This window comes from Dendrobates tinctorius, unplaced genomic scaffold (genome assembly GCF_039654945.1).
Source record: "Dendrobates tinctorius isolate UK_male_01 unplaced genomic scaffold, ASM3965494v1 ptg000044l, whole genome shotgun sequence".
NCBI classification, from domain to species: Eukaryota; Metazoa; Chordata; class Amphibia; order Anura; family Dendrobatidae; genus Dendrobates; species Dendrobates tinctorius.
In genome coordinates this window covers 32,161,158-32,185,896 of record NW_027361712.1, presented here as the reverse complement: position 1 = coordinate 32,185,896, position 24,739 = coordinate 32,161,158, and the positions used below count along the sequence as shown (strand labels likewise).

At 46.9% G+C, this 24,739-nt stretch overlaps 1 protein-coding gene across 2 annotated transcripts in view; it reads left to right on the top strand.

Moving 5' to 3' along the window:
* Window positions 1-24,739, top strand: part of LOC141089169 (Fc receptor-like protein 3) — a 150,940-nt gene that overhangs the window by 24,773 nt on the left and 101,428 nt on the right. For both annotated transcript variants that reach the window (XM_073575492.1, XM_073575493.1), the window contains one exon: window positions 16,608-16,892. In XM_073575492.1, the coding sequence (XP_073431593.1) occupies window positions 16,608-16,892 (285 nt within the window). The remainder of the gene's footprint in view (window positions 1-16,607; window positions 16,893-24,739) is intronic.

Here is a 24,739-nt window from a genome sequence, read left to right as displayed (position 1 = left end):
CACCTTGTACCTTGTTTTACAGTACCATATAGTTGGTGGTGTTTTGGGTACATTTTCCCCAAAAATGAGGAAGTGTGGTGGAAGAGTCTGTGGAAGTGGGCGGGGGTTGGCAGCTGGTAATGATGGTGTTGGTGGTGGATCTGCTGGTAGTGGTAAAAGCAAAATAGCACCTAATGCAGGAGGTGTTGAGCCTACGTCATCGTCTGGCTCCACAAGGCCTCGAAGGCTCCCTTTTCTGGGAGTAGGTAAACCACTTTTAAAGCCGGAGCTTCAAGAGCAAGTTTTGGCTTACATTGCTGACTCAGCCTCCAGCTCTATCGCCTCCTCTTCTGAAGTTTTAAAAAATAAAAGCACTGAGTCATCATTGGAGGCTCATGTTCATGAACCACACCTTTCCTTGTGTCCTTCACCCCAACCAAAATTGACGGATGCGGCAGGCCACACTACAGATTACTCCATGGAGCTGTTTTCACATACCATGCCTGGGTTATCAAGTCAAATCATGAATTACCCAGGCAAACATGAATCTGACATGGAGTGTACTGATAGATGATTCTGCTGGTACATTCACTCAGAACACTACATTGTCCTCGCAGTGTACTGAGCCAGAATCTGACCCAGATGAAACTCAGGTGCCCCTTCCCGCATACTATACCACCATACACGGTGACACAGAGGAAGGTGCACATGACATTGAAGAGGAGGTGAAGGATGACCCAGTTGTTGACCCAGATTGGCATCCATTGGGGGTAGAGGGTGCCGCTGCCAATAGCTCAGAAGAGGAGGAGGAGCATCCGCAGCGAGCATCGACATCGCAACAGCTGTTATCTGGCAGGCCCGGAGCAGTCCAAAAATGGGTTACAAAAACCAAAAGAGTTGCAGGACAGCTTGGCCAGACGGTCAAAATAGCACAGCATGCAAGGCCTCAAAATGTCTTCCATAGTAGGAAGAGTGCAGTGTGGCACTTTTTTGAACAAAATCCTAATGATCAGGCAAAGGTTATCTGTAAGAAGTGCGCAAAGACCTTTAGCCAAGGGAAAAATCTGAGAAATTTGAATACCAGTTGCATGCTAAGACATTTAACCACCATGCATTTGCAAGCGTGGACGGACTACCAAAACTCACGTACCACATGTGCTACTGCTCCCAAAGAAAGTAGTCAGCAACGCTACATTGTTTCCCCCACTGTAAGTCCACCGGTTAGCACACCACCAGCAGCAAATGTTGAGTTGTCGTCGCAAGGGCAAATCAGTCAGGGAATCACACTGTTATTGCAACGAAAGACTGAATCTAGGCCATCAGAAAGAACACCAACTCCATCACCATCATCAACCCTCTCTCAGTCCGCCATGTCCACCGCTAGTTCCACCATATGCAGCTCTCAAGTCCAGCTCACCCTACCAGAGACTATGAGTAAGACAAGAAAGTACTCATCCTCTCATCCGCGTACACTGGGTTTGAATGCCCACATTGCCAAACTAATCTCGTTAGAGATGATGCCCTATCGGTTGGTTGAAAGCGCAGCTTTCCGCAAACTCATGGCCTATGCAGTACCATGCTATGACCTACCCAGTCGCCACTTCTTTTCTCGCAAAGCCATCCCAGCCCTCCACCTTCATGTGAAAGACCGCATTGTCCATGCACTCAAGCAATCAGTGAGTGGAAAGGTGCACCTCACAACTGATGCATGGTCCAGTAGGCATGGCCAGGGCCGTTACGTGTCCATCACTGCGTACTGGGTTATTGTGGTGGATGCAGGGTCCACAGGGGACAGCTGTGATGGCACAGTGCTGCCTAGCCCACGGTATAGGAAACAGTTGGCTGTAGGCGATCGACCCTCCTCCTCCTCCAGAAGCGAAAGCTCGTCCACAGAGCGCAGTCGCACGAGCACTGCATCTACAGCTGACAGTGGTGCACACGATGTGTCCCACTATCGATCAGCTAGTGGAAAGCGTCAGCAGGCTGTGTTGCAGATGATGTGTTTGGGCGACAGACACACGGCGGAGGTACTGGCCGACTACTTTCAGCGACAAACTGAGTCATGGCTGGGCAGTCTACATCTTGAGGCAGGCAAGGTGGTTAGTGATAACGGCCGGAATTTTGTGGCAGCCATAGCTCTTTCAAAACTCAGACACATACCTTGCTTGGCTCACACCTTGAACCTGGTGGTGCAGTGCTTCCTCACTAATTATCTGGAGTTAACAGGCCTGCTCAATAAGGTTCGAAGACTGTGCTCGCACATCCGCCGGTCGCCGGTACACTCCAGTCGTATGCAGAAGCTGCAGCGATTGCTCCACCTTCCCAAGCACCGCCTAATTATCGACGTTGCAACAAGGTGGAACTCCACCCTGCACATGGTTGAGCGGCTGTGCGAACAGAGGCAGGCCGTAATGCATTTGTGGGAGGATACACGGGCAGGCACTTTGAGGGCAGACTTGGAGTTGACAAGTGTGCAGTGGTCGAAGCTGAAAGACCTCTGTAAAGTCCTTCAATGTTTTGAGGAATGTACACGGCTGGTAAGCGCAGACGACGCCATCATAAGCATGAGCATCCCACTTATGCGTCTGCTCATGCAAACTTTGACGCACATCAAGGAGCAGGCGTCTGCTGCCGAGGATGATGAGGAAGAGGAGGAGGGAAGCCTTGATGACAGTCAGCCATTGTCTGTTCAGGGAACTGTCGTGGACAAGGTGGAGGAAGAAGAGGAGGAGGAGGATGATGATGGGGATGATTATTTAGGGGAGGAGGATGCTTCTCCTGGGGCAAGAGAAAATGTTGGCATGGCAAGGTCTGGTACTGGGTTTGTGCGTGACTGGAGGGATGTGGATTTGCCTGAAAGTGCTCCTCCACCTAGCACTCGCAGTGCATCATTGACACCGGGAACATTGGCCCACATGTCAGATTATGCCTTGCAGATCCTAAAAAGGGACTCCCGCATTGCCAAAATGATGAACGATGATGACTACTGGTTGGCCAGCATCCTGGATCCACGCTATAAAGGCAAATTCCAAAACATCATGCCACAGGAGAACCTTGACCTAATATTGGCTAGCAAACAAGCAACTCTGGTAAACCGGTTGGTTGAGGCATTCCTTGCACACAGCAGCGGTGATGGTTCTCACATGAGCCGTAGGGGCCGGGGGCAACTTGGAAGAGGTGTTGGTGGTGCACACATCAGAAGTGGTGTTGGAGACAGGGGTTTCATGACCATGTTGTGGACTGATTTTTCAAGTCCCGCTCACACGACTGGTAATACTGCATCAATTGAAAGTGACAGGAGACAGCACTTGTCAACTATGGTTACAAACTACTTTTCCTCCCATATCGATGTTCTCCCTCACAGGTCATTCCCATTTGACTATTGGGCAGCTAAACCGGACACCTGGCCTGAATTGGCACAATATGCCTTACAGGAGCTCGCTTGCCCAGCTGCAAGTGTGCTATCGGAAAGAGTCTTCAGTGCTGCTGGATCAATCCTGACAGAAAAAAGGACCCGTCTGTCGACCCAAAATGTGGATGATCTAACCTTCATTAAAATGAACCATGCATGGGTTTCCAAGGATTTTGTCACACCTTACCCTGATGACACATAGGTTGACAGAAAAATGGCTTTCTTTGGTCCGCCTCTTCCTGGGACTTGACCAATTTCGCCTTTAGCAGCAGGTGAATGTCCCACATCAACATATGTCATTTTGTAAACCTCCCTAACTGGACTGCCTCCTCCCCCCATGGCCGGGGTCACCACCTAGCGCATGCAACCGTGCGAGTGCCGTTGCCCTGGACAGGTGGGTGGGCCGACTCTTGGGCGCGGGCACTGGCACAGGGTCCCTCATAGTGAAATCAAGTGTCTCTGACGGTGGTGGTGCACACCCGCCGTCAGACACACCGCCGTACTATGAGGGGCCCAGTGCCAGTACCGATGCCCACGAGTGGGCCCCCCTTGCTTGGGCAGGGCCCCAGCATTTGCAATGTTTACCTCTCCCTGCTCCTCCGCTGTGTAGTCTGGGCTGTCAAATCCTTCACTGGGAGTGCCACTACAAATTTGGTGAACTGAAAGAAGATGATGGTTAAGACGTAGCTATGCCCTGTCCCGCTGGCCAGGATCTAGCTTCAGATGATCAATGGCTTCCATTTCTTATGGACGTCGACTCACAATGACATGCAGTGGTGGTTTATCATCAGCTTTCACAGTTTTCCTACCCACAGACGTGTGACATTCCAGCGCACATTTTTAAATGTGCCCTCTCATGCCAATCCAAATGAATCGCCTACGGCCTGTGGCTTCTGTCTTTTGCACTCCAAAGTTACGTGACAGAGCATGATAGGCAGTGAGCACCATGTTTACATCTCTCCCTGTGATCAAAATTATATGGATATGAGTAATGGCGATGGGATCAACGGTACTGCGATACAGCAACACTTTCTTCACAAAGAAAGGTTTTCGCTGTCTCCACACACTAATTAATTGAGGGTCTGCATCGCCTCTGAGAATTGTGACGGAAGTTTATCCCGTGAATAGGAATTCCTAGATTTCTGTAATCACTAGAATTTATGTCAGTAATTGTATGCATCTCATTTCCTATTGCGGAGAGGCTGGATTGTCTTACTGAGACAGAAATATATATGAAGATTTAAAAATACTACCAAAAGTGTATAGTGGTGTACGCTTCAAATACATTTCCTTTTTTCTACTTTTTAGATTGCTGTCTAATCCATACTGAGAACATGGAGATTTTAAATATTTAAACTATGCTATATATACCTGCTATCTAGTGATAATGTACCCCTTTCTCACCTTTGTCCAATCACGTCTAATCCATACTGGGCCTGAGACCGTCTGAGCCTGCCTCCTGTTATATAGACCTACGTTTTTAATGTGTAAACTATGCTATACATACCTGTTATCCGGTGATACTGTACCCTTTCTCACGTTTGTCCAATCACGTCTAATCCATACTGAGCTGGAGACCGTCTGAGCCTGCCTCCTGTTATATAGACATAGGTTTTAATGTGTAAACTATGCTATACATACCTGTAATCCGGTGATACGTTACCCTTTCTGACCTTTGTCCAATCACGTCTAATCCATACAGGGCCTGAGACCGTCTGAGCCTGCCTCCTGTTATATAGACATAGGTTTTTAATGTGTAAACTATGCTATACATACCTGTAATCTGGTGCGGTACCCTTTCTCACCTTTGTCCAATCACGTCCAATCACGTCTAATCCATTCTGGGCCTGAGACCGTCTGAGCCTGCCTCCTGAAATATAGACATAGGTTTTTAATGTGTAAACTATGCTACATATATACGCGTTACCCGGTGAAACTGTACCCTTTATCAACTTTCTAGAATCTTGTCGAATCCATACTGGGCCTGAGAGCGGCTGCCGAGCTGTTAAGCAAGCTACAGCAACTGTGGCTTGGACACGTAATTTTTTGCATTTCTTCAGGAATGCCGGTTAGGTCTAATTCAGGAATTGCGGTTGACCTGCACTTACTGGGAAATCATCGTTCGCGGGGAATAATTGGAATCACAGATCCCCATCACTAACGGTGTTCTGCTGGTTATCTGCACCTGTAAGCGACAAAAGCTGGTCCTTTCAGTGTAGCGCGCATGCAGCCCCGGACATGTAACGCCATGATAGACCATGATAGTGCCAGAGCCTCGCGTATCCCTCTAGAAAGCTTGACGCGTGCCGCGGGGGCATGCCGGAGTCTCGTTCGTTAACGGAATAAAGCTGACAAATTGCTAGCACAACTACAAACGGACATACCACACCACACACACAATCGACAAAGCTTTCAATATGTGCATCTTTTCTTGAGGTGGCATGGTTGTGGTTTCCCGGGTGGAGTCCAATTAAGCCGCAGGCTCCACTCATGGTGGTGCCCTTTTGGACATTCCTTTAAGGTTCAGCTTTGCAATCATACTGCCCCCGGAAAGCAAACACTTTGCCTTCATGGACGCTGTTTGGAGGTTCATGGGAATAACGCCGCCCGATCGCCAGTTGGCATAATTTATTGGCGGGAAGTCCAACGGTATATGATCGTGTTCGATTTCAGAATTTTTTTTTTTTGGTTGGTATTTTACATTTTTATTCCAGCCTTTCTTGACCTCATAAGGGAATGACAAGCCTATATCTGTGTCTCCTCCACCTCCTCCTTTTACTCCTCCACCTCTTTTCTAAATGTAGTTGCCCTTTTCCATATGTAATTTTTGTCTTCTGAGCATTTTCTCTGCTTTGGGACACGTTTTAAGGTGTTTTGTAATTGTTTCCTATGTGTTTGTATGTGTTTGTGTTTGCCTGCCATTGTTTTCAATGGGGTTCGATGAACATTCGACGAACTTCCCTCCTGTGTGACGAATCCAAACACTAGCGTGGTGGCTCAACACTACTCCTGATATATAGACGCACATTGTTAATGTTTAAACTATGCTATATATACCTGCGATCTGATGATACTGTACACTTTGTCTACTTTTTATATTCTTGTCTAATCCATACTGAGCCTGTGAGCGTCTCTGTGTGACTGATGGAATATATATGGAGATTGACAATTATCCTTTGACTGAATAGAGCTGTACATTTCTGATACAGTGCCATATATCTGATGTTATTTTGTGTCTATTTTGTGCAAAATTTTGAAGTTTGGTGGATGAGGCCGCGGACGTGGGCGTGGGGGGGCCAGCTGGTGATGATGGTGGTGGTGCATCTGCTGGTAGTGGCAAAAGCACAATAGCAGCTAAGACAGGAGGTGTTGAGCCTGCGTCATGGTCTGGCTCCGGAACGCCTGGAATGATACCTTTTCTGGGAGTAGGTTAACCGCTTTTAAAGGCGGAGCATGAGGAACTGGTTTTGGCTTACATTGCCGAAACAGACTCCATCAAATATGCCCGCCTCTTCTGAAGTTTCAAAAAATGCAAGCACTGAGTGGTCAAGTGCTGGCTCCTGGTCAGGAAGAACCCCTTTCCTTGTGTCCTGCACCCCCACCCAAACTGAATGAGGCAGCAGGCCACACTTCACATTAGTCCATGTAGCTCTTTCTATCATACCATGCCTGGGTTATCAAGTCAAATAATGAATTTCCCAGACCAAGATGAATCTGACATGGAGTGTGTGTGGCCAGCCAGGGCAGTGGGGTTAATCGGTATCGGGCCGGTGTTTCACAGGGATGTGTCACGGTGTTGGTGACCCATTCCGTGGCCCTGGGCGTCCATGCAAAGGGGCGAATTACGTTTATAGGTGAATGATACGTGACGCCACCTCTGGTTTCTGATTAGATTGACCAGCGCTGCAGTGTTGCTTCTGTGGGACAGATGTTGTGGTGCAGCTAAGATGTAGAAGACCTGCACAGGTAGGGCCGTAGTCGCAGGGCAGATGAAAGAGTTGGGAGATGGTGTGCAGTGCAGGATGTAGCTGAGCTGTGCGCCAGGTGCAGGAGAAAGATGACAGACACAGTTGTGCAGTTCCTTTACCTGTACTTGGTAGGTGCTGTCCAGTACCCAGAGTACAGATGGAGAAGGAGTTGGTCAGCCTGGAAGCCAATTTGGATTTCTCTCTCTGCAGATAGGTAGTGTGGCCTCCAATCTAGCGCTTATCTGAGGTACTCGCAGTGCTGAGTTCAATGAAGTTCCCCCTGTTATCTCTCTTTTGGAACTTTCTCGTATGGCTGGCAGCCGTAGCCTTTTCCTTCTGGCTCACACACGTCGATGCTGGGGCCTCCGAGCCTCAGTTGGGTACAGAGCATTTACAGCTGCTACTTCCACCGGATTCTGCTGCAGCAACATCAGTGTCCCTACAAACTCGGAGACCGGAATCCGGACCATGCGCTCCAGCTAGGAGTGAGCCTTAACTCTGCTCATCCTCCAACTCCCCTTCTCACGTCCACACACTTCCCCTTCCCTGCACAGAATGGCCTAACTTACCTCCTCCCGACCACAGAGAGCAGCTCCTCAGGAGTCATGTTCAGAGGTCTCCCAGCTGGCGTGGTGTGGGAAATGTGTTGTGTGTTGGTTTAACTGCTAGAGAGATCCTTCGTTGCTCCCAAGCATGACATCACACTCCCTAGGAGGAAGGTAATGCCACTGTGGCGACCGTACTCCTGGGAACGCCACAAGTGCACTGATGCCCAGCCACAGCTAGATGATTCTGCTGGTACATTGACCCAGACCACTACATTCCCCTCACACTCTACACAGCCAGAATCTGACCCAGAGGAAACTCAGGTTCCCCTTCCCGCATATTATACCACCTTACACGGTGACAAAGAGGAAGGTGCAGATGAAAGTGCAGGTTCCTTGAGCTGGTGGGGGGGGCATACTCATGGGTGACGGCACTGGCACAGGTCCCCTCATAGTACCCAAAAGTGTCTCTGCCGGTCTGCCGGTCCCCACCCACCGTCAGACACACCGCTACACACCGCCGTACTATTAGATGGGCCCTGTGCCAGTGCCGTCGCCAATGAGTGGGCCCCCCTTGCTTGCTCAGGATCACAGCACTTGCAAAGTTGAAATACTTACCTCTCCCTGCTCCACCGCCATGACGTCTTCCGCGTTTCCTGACAGTGATAGTCTGATCAGAGAGCGCAATGACATCACGTCTGTACGCCCTCTGCCTAAACAGCCAAGTGCAGTGAAATGGACGATGGGGACGACGAGGAGTCCAGACTAGTACAGGGATTCCATAGCGAGGAGACTTATTTAATTGTTTTCAATGTTGGGACAGCTATTTTTGGGGAGCACTATACTCTGGAGAATGATATATGGGGCCCACCATACACTGGAGCATTCCAAAGGTGGACATCAGACACTGGAGCAGCATTTACAGGGCACATTATACACTAGAGCATTAGAAATGGGGCCCATTATGTATGGAGCATTATTTGGGCCCATAAAACAGTGGAGCTTCATCCATGGGGACCAATATATACTGTAGCATTATGTGGAGCTCATCATATACTGTTTCAAACATTATATGGGACCAATGATTCTGTATGGAGAAATATATGGACCTCATTACTCTGTATAGCGCACTATGCGGTGGCCGTAATACTGTATGGAGTAATATACTGTCCGTTTTTGGAGCTATTAAAAATGGATATCAGTCATGTCATGTAAGAAGTGAAGTATTTTTCATTGTACTATGCCGCTATTTCTCTGCGGTATCGGAGCATCATGAGTTGTGGTATGTGTTAAAGGGGCGCTCTTTGGCCCAGGGCACATGAAAACCTGGAGCCAGCCCTACCCCCCTCAAATTTAGCCAAATAACCCCTATTTTTCAGTTCGTAACTAGTATTATGAAGTAAATTAAGGTTGAAAAGCTTCAATAATCAGAATTGATGTTTTTGGCATTCAAAAGGGCACTGTAGGTGTGTTTCCTGTCCTCCGCTCCCTGCCGACTTTGCTTCCCCATTGACTTGCATTGGGTTTCGTGTTTCAGTCGGCCTTCGACTTTTCACGATAATCGGCTGATTTCATTCGACCCGACTTTTGCGAAAGTCGGGTTTCATGAAACCCTACTCGACCAGAAAAAAGCAAAGTCGCTCATCTCTACTCTCAACCATACAAAGGAAGTAAACAGTGGTTTTATCAAACCATGTGGTGAGACCCAATCTACTACACGTGTGAATACTGACAATATCCCAATGTGTTTAGGAGTGTTGCCAATCTTATTTTCTATAATAAAAATAATTACTTTCACTGCCTGTTACGCAAGATGCTATACAAACTGAAGCAAAAATTTATTTAAAAAAATCCTGTAGATAACTAAAGCCTAAATCGAAATCTGTTTGCAATTGAAGGCAGTAATGATTGTAGGGTATTTTGAGGTTTATATAAGACCAGCTGAAGAATTATAATGATTATATATATATATATATATATATATATAGCTGAGTGCATAGCCACACTCATTCTATTATTCCACATCATCCCGTCAGCCAGAGCCACCGGACTACTACCCTTAATATCCCACATCATCCCGTCAGCCAGAGCCACTGGACTACTACCCCTAATATACCACATCATCCCATCAGCCAGAGCCACCAGACTACTACCCCTAATCTCCCACATCATCTTGTCAGAGCTACTGGACTACTACCCCTAATATTCATATCATCCCATCAGCCAGAGCCACCGGACTACTACCCCTAATATCCCACATCATCCCGTCAGAGCCACTGGACTACTACCCCAGGGGCGGACACTGACAGCTTGGGACCCCTGTGCAAGAAATGTGTCTGGGCCCCCCTCCTTTTATGGCATCAAAGCTACGTGTGTGTATATATATATATATATATATATATTGATATTATATAGCCACACACACACAAACATGTATATATATTACATAGTCTCCTTTATTATGTATATTGCTGTCCCTTACACAGTGCCCTCTCTTGTTATGTACAGCACCGTTCCTTACATATTGAATTATATAGAGCCCTGTTTTTTATTACATACCATCCTGTCTTGTTAGCTGTATAATGCAATGATGGCTGATGGAGCATGGGAAAGCTTCCTTTCTAATGGAGGAGCTGATGGACTGGTAGTTTGGTCACCGGCTCCTCGATCAGCAGTCATTTTATATCTAAAAAGAGAGGGGACTATGTAATAAAAGAAGGCATTGTAAATAACAAAATTAACAAGATTACACTATGTAAGAGACAGCACTGTACATAACAGCAGAGGAAGCGATATAATAAGGGACGGCACCATATATACCTAGAGAGGATGGTACGTAGTAAGGGATGGTGTTATACATAATAAAAGAGGAAACTATGTAACTAAGGATGGTGTTATACAGAATTAGTGAGTACACTATATACTAAGGGACTGGGTTAGACATAGTGAGTACACTATATACTAAGGGACTGTGTTAGACATAATAAGCGATAATAATGTCTTCATCCACCTCCCCCTGCTCCTAAGGCCATAATAAGTCCCCCTTCCTCCCATCCCAATCCCCCACACCCCTCATTGTCCTCCTCCCCTCGCATCCCATTATTGTCCTCTCCCCCACCCCATCATTGCCCTCTTCACCATCTCCATCATTTTCTTCTCCCCCACCACTATCTTTGCTTTCTCCCCCACCACTCCCATCATTGCCCATTCCACCACCTCCATCATTTCCTCCTCCTTCACCACCCCCATTTATTGCCCTTTCCACAACCACCATCATTGCATTCTCCCCCACCACTTCATCATCATTTCTTTTTCCCCCACCTTCCCATCACTGCCCACTCCATCACCCCATCATTGTCTTCTCCCCATCACCTCCATCATTTCCTTCTCCCCATCACTCCCATCATTGCCTTCTCCTTAACCCCATCACTGCCTTCTCCCCATCACTCCCATCATTGCCTGCTCCATCACCCCATCACTCCGATCATTGCCTGCTCCATCACCCCATCACTCCCATCATTGCCTTCTCCATCACCCCATCACTGCCTTCTCCCCATCACTCCCATCATTGCCTGCTCCATCACCCCTCACTCCCATCATTGCCTTCTCCCCATCACTCCCATCATTGCCTGCTCCATCACCCCCATCCTTGCCTGCTCCATCACCCCATCATCATTGCCTGCTACATCACCCCATCACTCCCATCATTGTCTTCTCCCCATCACTCCCATCATTGCCTTATCCATCACCCCATCACTGCCTTCTCCCCATCACTCCCATCATTGCCTGCTCCATCACCCCATCACTCCCATCATTGTCTGCTCCATCACCCCCATCATTGCCTGCTACATCACCCCATTACTCCCATCATTGCCTTCTCCCCATCACTCCCCTCTCCCCATTATTCCCATCATTGCCTTTTCCATCACCCTATCACTGCCTTCTCTCCATCACCCCCATCATGGCCTTCTCCCATTACCCCCTCGTGGCCTTCTCCCATTACCCCCTCATGGCCATCTCCTATTACCCCCTCATGGCCTTCTCCCATCACCCCAGGCATCATGGCCTTCTCTCCACATCACGGTCTTCTCCTCATGTCCCCATCTCCTCCAGGACCATGCTAACCTACACACACACAGACACACACACAGACATACATACACACACACACACATACATACACACACAGACATACACACATACATACATACATACACACACACCGAGACAGACAGACATACACACAGACATACACACACACATACATACACACACACCGAGACATACACACATACATACACACACCACCTCTCTCCTCTCACCTGCCCGCAGCATCACCCGCACTTCCTCGCTCACACAGCAGCAGCCGCTGAATGATGATGCATTCAGCGGTGCTCCAATGTGTCAGACAGGAAGCACAGCCTCCAGGCAGGAAGCAGGATGGATCCTTGCAGCTCCGCTCCTGCTATTCCCTCTTGCAGGCAGCTGAGCTGCTTGGATCTCTCCCTGCCTGCCGCTGCACATGAGGGCAATCTGGCCAGGAGCCCCCCGGAGCCTTGGGCCTGGAGAAAATGGCCAGATTGCCCTCATCATTAACCGCCTTGAAGGGACCCCTAGAGCCTCTGGGCCCCGGTGCACTGCACCGGTTGAACGGGCGGCATGTCCGCCCATGTACTACCCCTAATAACCCACATCATCCTATCAGCCAGAGCCACCAGACTACTACCACTAATATCCCACATCATCCCGTCCGAGTCACTGGACAACTACCCCTAATATCCACATCATCCTGTCAACCAGAGCCACTGGACTACTACCCTTAATATCCCACATCATCAGATCAGCAAAAGACACCGGACAACTACCCCTAATATCCCACATCATCCCATCAGCCAGAGCCACCGGACTACTATCACTAATATCCCACATTATCCCGTCAGCCAGAGCCACTGGACTACTACCCTTAATATCCCACATCATCCCTTCAGCCAGAGCCACCAGACTACTACCCCTAATATCCCACATCATCCCGTCAAAGCCACCAGACTAGTACTCCTATTATTTCACATCATCCCATCAGCCAGAGCCACCGGACTACTACCCCTAATATCCCACATCATCACATCAGCCAGAGCCACCAGACTACTACCCCTAATATCCCACATTATCCCATCAGCTAGAGGCACCGGACAACTACCCCTAATATCCCACATATGAATCAAAACAATCAAGATGCCAGAAATTACAAGGAAAATACCTGGATGTGTGTTCAGGTCAGCCACTGCGACCCACCCCGACGCGCGTTTCGCCTATTCTTCTTCCGGGCATCTTGATTGTTTTGATTCACCACAGATTGTTTCAATCATTTTTGGTCCAGGCAATATTGCTAGGTGTAGATTGAAGCAATATAGGCATTGTTATTTATATGGACTATAGGTAGGAATTATTTGTAACTGGTCTGTGGCTACTTAACATAGTTCTGATGTATTAGCATGTGGCTATTTAAATAAATTAGTGTGTTCACCACTTGCGACCTCTAGTTCTTTGAGGCATTCATGTATTTGATTTTATGTAATATGATATTGTAATAAAAAAAATGTAATTTTGCTTAACATTCCTTGTGCCATTAATTTTATTTTTTGGCATTTAGTTGTTATTGTATTACGGAGTGTGACATATGGGTTGTATAGGTTAAGAGGACTAATATGTACAGCTTTTTGAAGAGGTAGTGGTGCTTCCAGGACCAGCATACAGAACTCCAGCCTTGATGAATCCGCTCTTATATGTATATGTCAGGGGGTGAGATATAATGTCTTTCATGCTTCCCGTCCCTCTGATTGTCTTCTGGTTCTTGATGTTTACAAGTGTGTTTTATGCTAATTGCCTGTGGTACTGCTACATGTATAATTATGTATTACCGCTCATCACTTATAGTATTGCCACATGAATGTGCTACCATTTTATAGAAAACTGTAATATATTGCCTTGTATTCTTGCATTATAGTATTGCATATATTATGTGTCTGTTGTACAATGTACAGTTAGGGAAAGTTAGTGCATCCTTCTTGGGACATAAGAGGAGGGCACTCTTAGTACATACAGTAGTTCCCCCATAGACCGGGTAGATGTAATTATGCTGTGGGCCACTAGATGGGGGCATACTAGTGGGGCCTGATAGGATGTTAATAGAGGGTTAATTGTAGGAGGGGCTGCTGGGAGTTAAGGTTAGCGTAGAAGAGCAATTTCGTCAGACGGGGCCAGGGCGTCCAAGTGTCCACATGAGCTATAGGCCCGGACAACTCGGCAGCCACATAAAGTTAAGTCATTATAGCCCACGTTACCCACGGCCACTGTGTGTCTTAACAGTGGGCCAGATCAGGAAAAGGAAGATGTGGCGTCTTATTGCCTCGGCCAATGCTTTTAGGGCAGAAGTTGGCTGGACTAAGGACATGAAGGGAGCTGGAGCTTCGACAAGATCGGTACAGACGGGCTGGATGCTTTACCAGGGGCCACCAAATGTAGTGACTGATGAATTTGTGTCTGGGGCGAAACAGACTGAAGGAAGTGTTATTATAGCGAGGTCGGGCCAGGAAGGAACTGGGGAGCAGTCTAGAATGGTTCGGCGTGAACTGCACAGAAGTGACAGCAAGCCAGGGAAAGATGAGGAAGCAAGCAAATGTGATGATGTACCAACTGTGGCTGTAACGTGTCAAAGTTGTCTTGGACTGTGTCTCCATTGATGGGGGTCACCTAGTAGAGGGACCCTTATGGCCTGGGAAGTGCCAGGGTGAAGCTAAGTCTGGAGATGAAGGTATGCCGAGGAGAAGAGTATTGTTTCATGTAGGGGAAGGACTGGACACAGCTGCCACTGGAAAACAGGTCACGACTACAGTCCTGTCCCTCCCTTACATATAGCGGAAATCTTGGCTAGCTGCCATGAGTATAGGGGAGGATAGCTCTGTAGATATCGTACCTGACAAAGCCTGTATGGCAGCACACTGAGGTCTCACGACTCCATACAAGGGGGCTGTACAATCTCTGTTCTTTCACAGTCTTATGACTCTAACATGTGCATGGAGCTTAAAGAGAAACTGCCATTTTCATTTGCTAAATCAATAATATACATGATCCGATCATTTATTCTCAATTCTTGGGTATTCATTGAAGCCAGAATTCCCATTAGTGAGACAGGTGATTAATGGTAACAGTCTTGCTCACTGTGTCAGTGCAAAGCTATGTTCACACAGCCATTTACTTTCTTACATTTAACAAAAATGATCCGTTTTTCTCTTATGTGTCATCCATTTTTCATCCACTTTACATCCGTGTTTGCATTTGTTTTTTCCCCCTCTTTTTTAAAAACCCGAATGAGGTAAAACTATCTGAACTTTATTTTATTCATTGACTCTTATCAATGTATCAGTTAAAAACAGATGGAAAATTGATACATCAAAGATGGAATACATTTTTCAGCCATTTCTTGTATCTCTACAGATTAGAATGGCCAAGTCTGAGCCACAAAAATGAATTAGAATAGGACATGTTCTGAGTTTAATGGAACGGACACACGGATCCAGTTTTTTCACGGATATGTGAATGGTTCCATTTAACTCTATGGGTCAGTATACAGTGTGTTTAAAGGGAATCTGTCAAGTTTTGGTTTCCTAATTTTAGAGCAGCATAATGTACAGACGGAAACTCTGATTCCAGTGATATCACTCACTGGGCTGCTTAGTATGGTTTTTATAAAATCACTATTTTATCAGTAGGAGATTATCGCTAGAAAAACTGCTGCCAGGAGGTCCAACCCCACCCCCACCACTGATTGGCAGCTTTCTGCCTATGCAAAGTGTACATTGGTAGATTTCTATCAGTGGTGTGGGCGGGGTTATACAGAGCTTAGCATTCAGAGAGAACTGCTAGATCTGCAGCAGATAGCAAAGTGATTTTATAAAGAATACAATATATAGCCCAGGGTCTGTGCCACTATATTATGCTGCACTCAGATGGTGTAGCAATAACCTAGTGACATATAGGACACAAATGGGAAAAACTATTTAGTAAAACAGCCTAGGTAAAGTTACTTTCCTCTACTGAGCTTTTGGTGAGTTTCTGATGTTGCAGATGTTCTTGATGTGTTTCTGCTGCGAGAAACACACAAAAAAAGCATGCGAGTATTTTACCTGCAGACTTTGTACCCACAAGAGAAAATGACATGTTACGGAATTATAATATGCACCGGACGGCAGTTTACGCTGAGTAAAAAAAAAGCACAGTGGGAATGAGATTTCTATAAATCCCATCCGCTCTGCTGGAGCTGTCAGATGTTGTGAGAATACGCAGCATCAAAAACTCATTGTGCGCACACTGAGTAAAGCGCAGAAGTCCGGTGTCACAGAACGAATTATACGCTGTAATATATTTGACACATCTGTAGCAAACTCACCTCTGAAAAGTGTTAGTACACAGGCTCTGGGTGTAAATGTTGGTGTTCGTCTCCACCGCCAGCAAACAGAGATCTGAAAAATAGCGAGACATTTATTAGAATTAGAAAATTGGGAAACTTTCAGGCCGCAAATTTTTATACTTGTTTAAATAAAACAAAAAAAAACCCTTCATTTGCGGACTGATACGTATGCGTCTAGCTTCAATATCTGCAGATAAGTCATTTTAGCATCTCATCATTTATATTTGTCCTTGTAGGTGTTCCTGATCTTCAAGCAATCCCAAACCTGTCCATTTATGTGCCAAGTGATGATATCACCCTTGTGTGCTGCTCCCAGTATCAACTGAGCCGCCAAATATTTGAGTTTTATAAGGAAGATTCAATGATTCATTCCACAGAGCAAGACAGAAGATGCACCAGTTATATGATGAATATAAGATCACAGCAAGATATCGGCCCTTACTACTGTGCATGCAAAGCGCTAGAAAACGGAACTTACGAGCAGTCCAATAAGAGCGAGCCAATCATTTTCCAATTTGCAGGTGAATCAGTAGAACAGCAGGTTACATTTCTATATGTCATTAGCCAACAAATGGCTAGTGTAACGTTTTAGACTTTATGTTGCTCCTAGTTCATAAGATGTGATAGGTCAACAGCTACATCCGAGGAGAGACATCTTGGATTTTTATGTCCACTTCTGTTTTGTAGGAGAAATTCTGAAAAGCAAATTTAGCGTAAATCTCAAGATGGCCATTTATTTTTTCATGATTCACATTGTGATATATATATATATTTTAAAGTCAAAAGTATTTCCCTGTCCATTAGATTACAGAGGGTCATTGACAGGACCACCTATGTGTCGTCACTAGGACCACCACTTAAAACACCATATTGAAATCTAAGGCTACTTTCACACATCAGGTTTTCGGTGTCAGGCGCGATCCGGCGTCGTGCCGGAACGCCGGATCCGGCAAATGTTTTGTAAAACCGGATGTGACGGATCCGGTTTTCTGCCGGATCCGTCTTGTTCTTGACAGACAAAACCGGATCCGTCTCATCCGGTTCATCCGTTTTTCTATCCGTTTTTCGACGGATTACGCCGGATCCGGTTTTTAAAAACACCCCTTGTGGCCTTCCGAACGGGATTGGCTACTGGAAAACTATATATACCGTGTTCCTACAGCCCTTCTTTGACAGGTTGTAGAGGAGAAAGTGCAGGTTGGAGAGAAGAGCAAGTTACTGGCGAAGATGGATGTTGTGATTGGAAATATTTTGAAGAATTTGGCGGATTTTACAGCGGAGGTGAATCGTTTGAGGGTGATTGTTCTGGAGAAGGAGAGAGCGAGACAGCAGCGCATCAGGCATCGTAGACGACGTTTGTGGATCCACCCCATCACAGCCAAGAGAATGACGCGTGGGGTCTATTCTACACTCTGCATGGACCTTAGACGAAACCCGGAGAAATTTTTTGGATATGTTAGGATGAAAATGGAGAATTTTGATTACTTGGTGGAGCGCATTGCACACCTCATAAGAAAAGCGGACACCTATTGCCGCTTCTCTGTTTCACCCGCAGAGCGTTTGATGGTGACTTTAAGGTAAGCCACATTTATTGGATGTGATCGCATCAGAGCACACTTTCACTGCAATCTTGTTGGTGGTAGTTTGTATCTCCAAGTGTTAGAGTTGAGTTTTGGTATGTAATGCCGTGATTTAAAACTAATTGATTGTATTTTAATTCCCCACAGATTTCTTGCAACTGGAGAATCCCTTTTGTCACTGCATTTCCAGTACAGACTCGGGATTTCCACCATATCTGGAATAGTGAAGTACACATGCCGTGCACTGTGGGACTCCTTAGCTGAAGAGTTTTTACCAGAGCCCACAACAGAGAGGTGGATTGAAATTTCAGAAAAGTTTCAACAGATATGTCAGTTTCCCAACTGCTTGGGCGCTGTGGACGGGAAACATATCCGCATTGTAAAGCCAGCCAGATCGGGATCGGAATATTTCAAGAAATATTTTTCAATAGTCCTCATGGCCATCGCTGATGCGAAATACAAATTTATTGCTGTTGATATTGGGGCCTATGGCCGCTCCAATGACTCTCAAGTTTTCAAACTGTCTGCCATGGGGCGTAAACTGTATGGAAACACCTTCCAGTTCCCACCACCTAGACCGCTGCCGCAAACATCTGGTCCACCTATGCCATTTGTCTGTGTAGGGGATGAAGCCTTCCAGCTGTCAGAACACCTTTTGAAACCGTACTCTAGCAGAGGATTGACAAGAACAAAACGCATTTTTAATTACCGCCTCACAAGAGCAAGAAGAATGGTTGAATGTACCTTTGGTATTCTGACAGCCAAATGGCGGGTCCTATTGACTGCGATCAACCTCAAGACAGAAACTGTGGACGAGGTGATCAAAGCTTGCGTGGTACTCCACAATTTTGTTATCTGCAAGGAACCCATTTCCATTGAGGACACCTCTGAAGAAACCACCTTGCAAGATTACCATGACATTACCACTAGAAGTTCTGTGACGGTTTCAGTAATGAGGGACAATTTTGCACTATACTTTATGTCACCTCAAGGCAGAGTACACTGGCAGGATGACAGAGTGTGAAAGATTTGTGCCCTTAACCAAACTTGTGTACCTTCTGTACCAACAGTATATACCTTTGCCAACCAAAGTTGGCTATCTTGTCATGGTCTCTATTTTTAGCTTTAGGCCACAGGTGTGTACCTGGTTGTGTTTTATGCAAAGTATTTCACCTTTTAACAAAAGTTGTGTACATTGTTAGGAAATCACCAACAATAAACACAACTTTTTAGGTGAAATACTTTGCTTCAAACACAACCAGGAACACAACTGTGGCAAAAAGCTAAAATTTACCCACAGTTATATACCTGGTTTTGAATACCTTTTTACCTTTTAAATACCCTGTATTTAACCTTTTTTTAAAACATATTTCGCCGCAGAAAGAAATGACAGACAACCAGTGTAAACAATAATTTAACTTTTATTTAAAATATTTTTTTTTTGTAAACTGTTTTTAAAGTTAAAAAAACTTTTTTAATAAAGGTTTGAAACCAACTGGGCATTTTTATTACAAAACACATCATAAATCTGTGTAGTGTGGGGTGGAAATACTGCTGGAGGGGCTGCGGGACACTTCGACAATGGGAGTGTGGAGAGAGGATTGCGATCGTGGTGGGGAAGGAACAGTTAGAGGTGATGGTGTGGAAAAAGCTACAGAATGGGTGGACATGTGGGAGGCAGAAGAGGTGGTGGGCGGTGGAGTGGAGGGTTGGGCAGGGACTGTAGGAGCAGATGATGTTGATGGCAAGTTGTATGGGGAAGGAGTTTGGTACGGGAAAGGAGTTTGGTACGGGGCAGGTTGCTGGAAGTGGGGAGATGTCTGGTACTGGGGAGGTTGCTGGTACTGGGGAGGTTGCTGGTACTGGGGAGGTTGCTGGTACTGGGGAGGTGGATGGTATGTAATAGGAGGGGGAGGATGGAAAGTGGCTGGAGGGGGTGCAGATGTAATAAGAGGGGGAGGATGGAAAGTGGCTGGAGGGGGTGCAGGTGGAGGAACTACTGTGGTGGGAGGAGGAGGTTGGGAGGTAACTTGCTGGAGAGCACCGTGGCATGAATGCATTACATGCATCTGCTGGGTAGGAGATAGCGTTTCCATGCGCTCCACAACAGACCTGAAAAAGGTGTGGTTTGGCGAAGATCTTGCTTCTGAATGCATGGTTTGCAGAAGTGTCTTCACCTCCAGAATGCTGGAGTTGATCTGCTGAAAGCCTGCGGAGATTTGCTCTGACAAGACTTTTAGACAGTTCTGGAAAGATGCATTCAGATGCAAGAACTCTGGCGCATAAGTCTTTTCCTGACACCTCTGCCGCTGCCGCCCAGTACCCGCAGGTGTACTAGAGGTGGCAGGGGCAGAAGGGTGGGGCAAAGGGAAAGCGATCTCCTCACCAGCAGCTTCATGTAATGTAGGCGGCCACGATGCTCCTGTGCTGGTGGATGGGACAGATGGGTCGAATGTGTGGGAAGGCTGGGAAGGTGCAGATGTACCGGGGCGGTCGAAGTGTCCCTCGCTGCCGGTCTCCTCAGGGATCGCCTCAGAAGGGTCCAATCGTGCAGGCTCCCGAGTGCTGCTCACCGTGCTGTGGAAAGAGAAAAAAAAACAATTAAAATAGTGACATGGTATGGCCCTGGCTGAAAAAAAAAAGTTACATCTAACATTTTTTATCACATGTGGTGTGTAATATTTACCTTCTAGTGACCATTGTTTCCCGGAGGAACGACAGGGCTTGTGCGTACTTGTACTTGCTCCTGCGTCCTCCAGATCCACTCGGGGCCCGCATCTCTTTATTGAACTCCTTCTTGAAACGATCCCTCACAGACCGCCACCGATTCACAATTCTGTTCCCTGAAACGAGAAAGGAGTGGTTAGTATACAACATCAGTGTTTCCCAAACTCCAGTCCTCATGGTCCCCAGGGGTCATGTTTTCAGGATTTCCATAGTAAATAGAAATCCTGAACACATGATCCGTGGGGACCACGAGGACTGGAGTTCGGGAAACACTGGTTTACATCAAGCAACCAGTACTGTATATACTTACGCTCTTTAATCTGGGCCCGAGCATCGAGGTCCTCCCAGCGGCCCACAAGGAGCGAACAGATTTCCTCCCAGAGTCGTCGGGTAACGATCAGGTCAGCGTGGCGGCGGTCAGCCATATTCCAGAGCGGCTCCCTTTCTCTGACGAGATCGATGAGGTGGTCCACACCGTCAGAGTCGGGAGCACGCTGTGAAGGCTGTTAAAGAAAAAGACAAAAATAACATAATTGGCCTCCACAAAAGAAATGAAATAAAAAGTGCAAAAAAACAAAGCAAAAATATTTATACTTACACGCTGGTGACCGCCGCGTTGCTGTCGCCGACGACCCTGGAAGGCACTGCGAGGACCTCTTGGCCGAGCACCAGATTGGGAAGACTAGAGAAGAAAACAAAAAATGTTATGTCTTTGGATGTAGGCATTTGTTTGCTGTGTGTGGTCTGCAGAACATTGTTTTCTATGTATTGTGTGTAGTGTGATGTTGTGTTTCTGCGTTTGATGCCAAAATCTTACCAATTGTGAGCCCACTCCAGGTGTCTGTCCACCCCTTCCTTCTTCTTCTGGGAGCTCCTCTTCATCTTGTGATTCCTGTTTTGAAATAAAAGGCAATGAATAGACATATATTACAGAGATGATGGATTTTGGAAATAAAAACTTACCGTCAAACGCTGATGATGCGAGGGAGGGCTCCCAGAAGAAGATGTGCTGTCTTCCTGCTGGCCAGACTCCATGGCTGTGGGTGGTGTTCCTGCTGCTGCCATTGCTGCTGCTGCTGCTGCATCTATTGGGCGGCTGTTGAATAAAGATAAACAAAGGGCCAATGAATATCTTGATATTCCATGGCACTAGTTTGGAGGAATGGGGGATTTGATAATTACCGTCTCTCATCTGCTGCTGGACTCCCCTCCCGTTGTTCAGCATGCTGCTCCAATTGGGGTGGTGCTGATGGTGCTGCTGCAGATGTCTCCTGCCTTCTCCTGCGCCTGGTTGCTGTCTTGGGTGGCATGTTGGGTGTGGCTGAGGGTCCCACTGTCTCGCTTTTATATATGTCTTGTAGGCAGAGCTACTGAGCATGCTCAGACCAAAAAAAACGGATCCGGCAGGAGACAAAAAACGTTACAGTAGAAGTTTTTTCCAGACGCCGGATCGCGACACATTGCCGGATCCGGCGAAAACCGGATGAAACGCATGGCCATCCGGCTCGATCTGGCTCTAATGCAAGTCAATGGGGGGGAAACCGGATCCGGCATTGCATTTCGCCGGATCCGGTTTTTGTCAAAAGCGCCGGATCGCGCCTGACGGCGAAAACCTGATGTGTGAAAGAGGCCTAAGTCATTCAACGAAGGGACCTGTTCTTGTTAGCAATCAGAGAATGAATGGATGGTGACATTTTGGAGCACTGTTTGATGGTATTTTTACATATGATATTGAAGTACAATTTGAGCAATAATATTGAAGTATAGTATGGATACTACTGTACATGGTGGTATTAGGTTCACAGTATAGCGCCATTACTTGAAAGCTATAACTCTTTACGCATTTACTGTATTTACAGTGGATCTATCTTCAGATTTCACAATACAAACATCCTATCTTATTAAATACAGTACTGCAGATCTTTTAGACCTGAACAGGCTGGTGTACTTACTTTGAAAACAAATGTCAAAATGCCTGTATAATCCATATAGGAAGATCAAACTTAGTCCCCATCTACATAGTCTGCTTGACAACTCTGCAGTGTCCCTCTTCCCTGCTGCTGTTTAAAATCACTAACTGTTCAGTACAAGCTGCAGCTGTCAGTGAGGCTTGGTGGGTACAATTTTTAACTGGTCTGTACAATAAAAAAAGTTAAACTGTGGTCAATGTAAATACTTTTATGCGCAAAAAACATGGATTTTTGTGATAACTCACCATAAAATCCTTTTCTCCGAGACGCTCATTGGGGGACACAGATACTGTGGTGTATGCTTCTGCAACTAGGAGGCTGACACTAAGTGAAAAAAAGAGGCTAGCTCCTCCTCCGCCGTATACACCCTCACCCCTATTGCGGGTGGAACTCAGTTTGGTGCCAAAGCAGTAGGAGGACAACAAAATCAGCCTTAATACAGGTACAACATTTCCAGAAAAGGACCACCCTTATATCACATAAATAAATGTGTATTAACTAAACAGAAACAGAGCCAACTGGCTAATAGGGTGGGTGCTGTGTCTCCCAATGAGCGTCTCAGAGAAAAGGATTTTACGGTGAGTTATCACAAAAATCCATATTTCTCCTTCGCCTCATTGGGGGACACAAATAGTGTGGGACGTCCTAAAGCAGTCCCTGGGTGGGAGATTGACTCACCGATCCAAGCTACGTGCACCTCTTGTTTAAAAGGTACCGCTGCTTGGAGAATCCTTCTACCCAGGCTCACATCCGCCGAGGCCTGAGCATGGATATTATAATGTTTGGCAAATGTGTGCAGCCTGGACCAGGTTGCTGCCTTGCAAACCTGTTCCGTCGAAGCCTGGTGCCGAAGCGCCCAAAAGGCGCCCACTGCCCGGGTAGAGTGCGCTTCGATCCCTGCTGGAATCGGTGTGCCTCTAATGCGGTAGGACTCCTGAATCGTCCAACGAATCCATCTGGCTATGGTCGATTTTGAGGCAGCGAGTCCCTTCCTGCGCCCTTCGGGGAGCACGAACAGCGTGTCCATCTGACGAAAGGGTGCCGTCCGCGACACGTACCTCCGGCGGGCTCTTACCAGGTCTAACGTGTGAAGAGCCTTTTCCACATGGCGCACCGGTGCTGGACAAAATGAAGGCAAAACAACATCGTCATTAATGTGAAAAGAGGACACGACTTTCGGCAGAAAAGGAGGGGCTGGTCTGAGGACCACCTTATCCTTATGGAAAGTGAGGAACGTAGCTCGGCAGGATAGGGCCGCCAGCTCTGAAGCCTGCCTGATGGAAGTGATGGCCACTAGGAACACCACTTTCCAGGAAAGGTACCTCAAAGAGATATCCTGAAGCGGTTTAAATGGAGCTTCCAGCAGAACACTTAGGACCATGTTAAGGTCCCAGGCGTCCATAGGCGCCTTATAGGGAGGTACCAAGTGGGAGACTCCCTGAATGAAAAGTATTCACCTGCAAATTGGAAGCAATTCTGCGCTGGAACAGGACGGATAAGGCCGATATTTGTCTCCTGAGGGAACCTGGGGAAAAGCTCGAGTCTAAAGCTCTACCGACTGAGCTATCCGGGCTCTCTAAGCCCGACTGGAGAAAAAGCCAAGATGTTGGGGATCGAGAATCCCAGCGGGGAAACACCGCGTCATCGACACCAAGCAAAGAACATCTTCCAGGTGTGGTGGTAAATTCGTGCTGAAGCAGGCTTCTGGGCGCTAATCATTGTAGCGACCACCTCGCTCCCGAACCCTGCCTCGGTTAGAATCCAAGATTCAATGGCCATGCTGTCAAACACAGGGTCCCTGAGTTTTGGTGGCAAATCGGCCCTTGAGACAGTAGCTCTGGCAGGCGCCAAGGAACGTCAGCGAGCAGCTGCATTAGATCTGCGTCCCACACTCGACGGGGCCAGCCTGGGGCCAGCAGGATTGCCGGCACCCCTTCCGTCTTGATCTTTTTGATGACTCTCGGAAGTAGTGGCAGTGGAGGAAATAGATATGGGAGGCGAAACTGGTTCCATGGCAGAACCCACGCATCCACTGCGAATGCCTGCGGGTCCCTGGCCTGAGCGACATATGTGGGCACCTTGGCATTCACT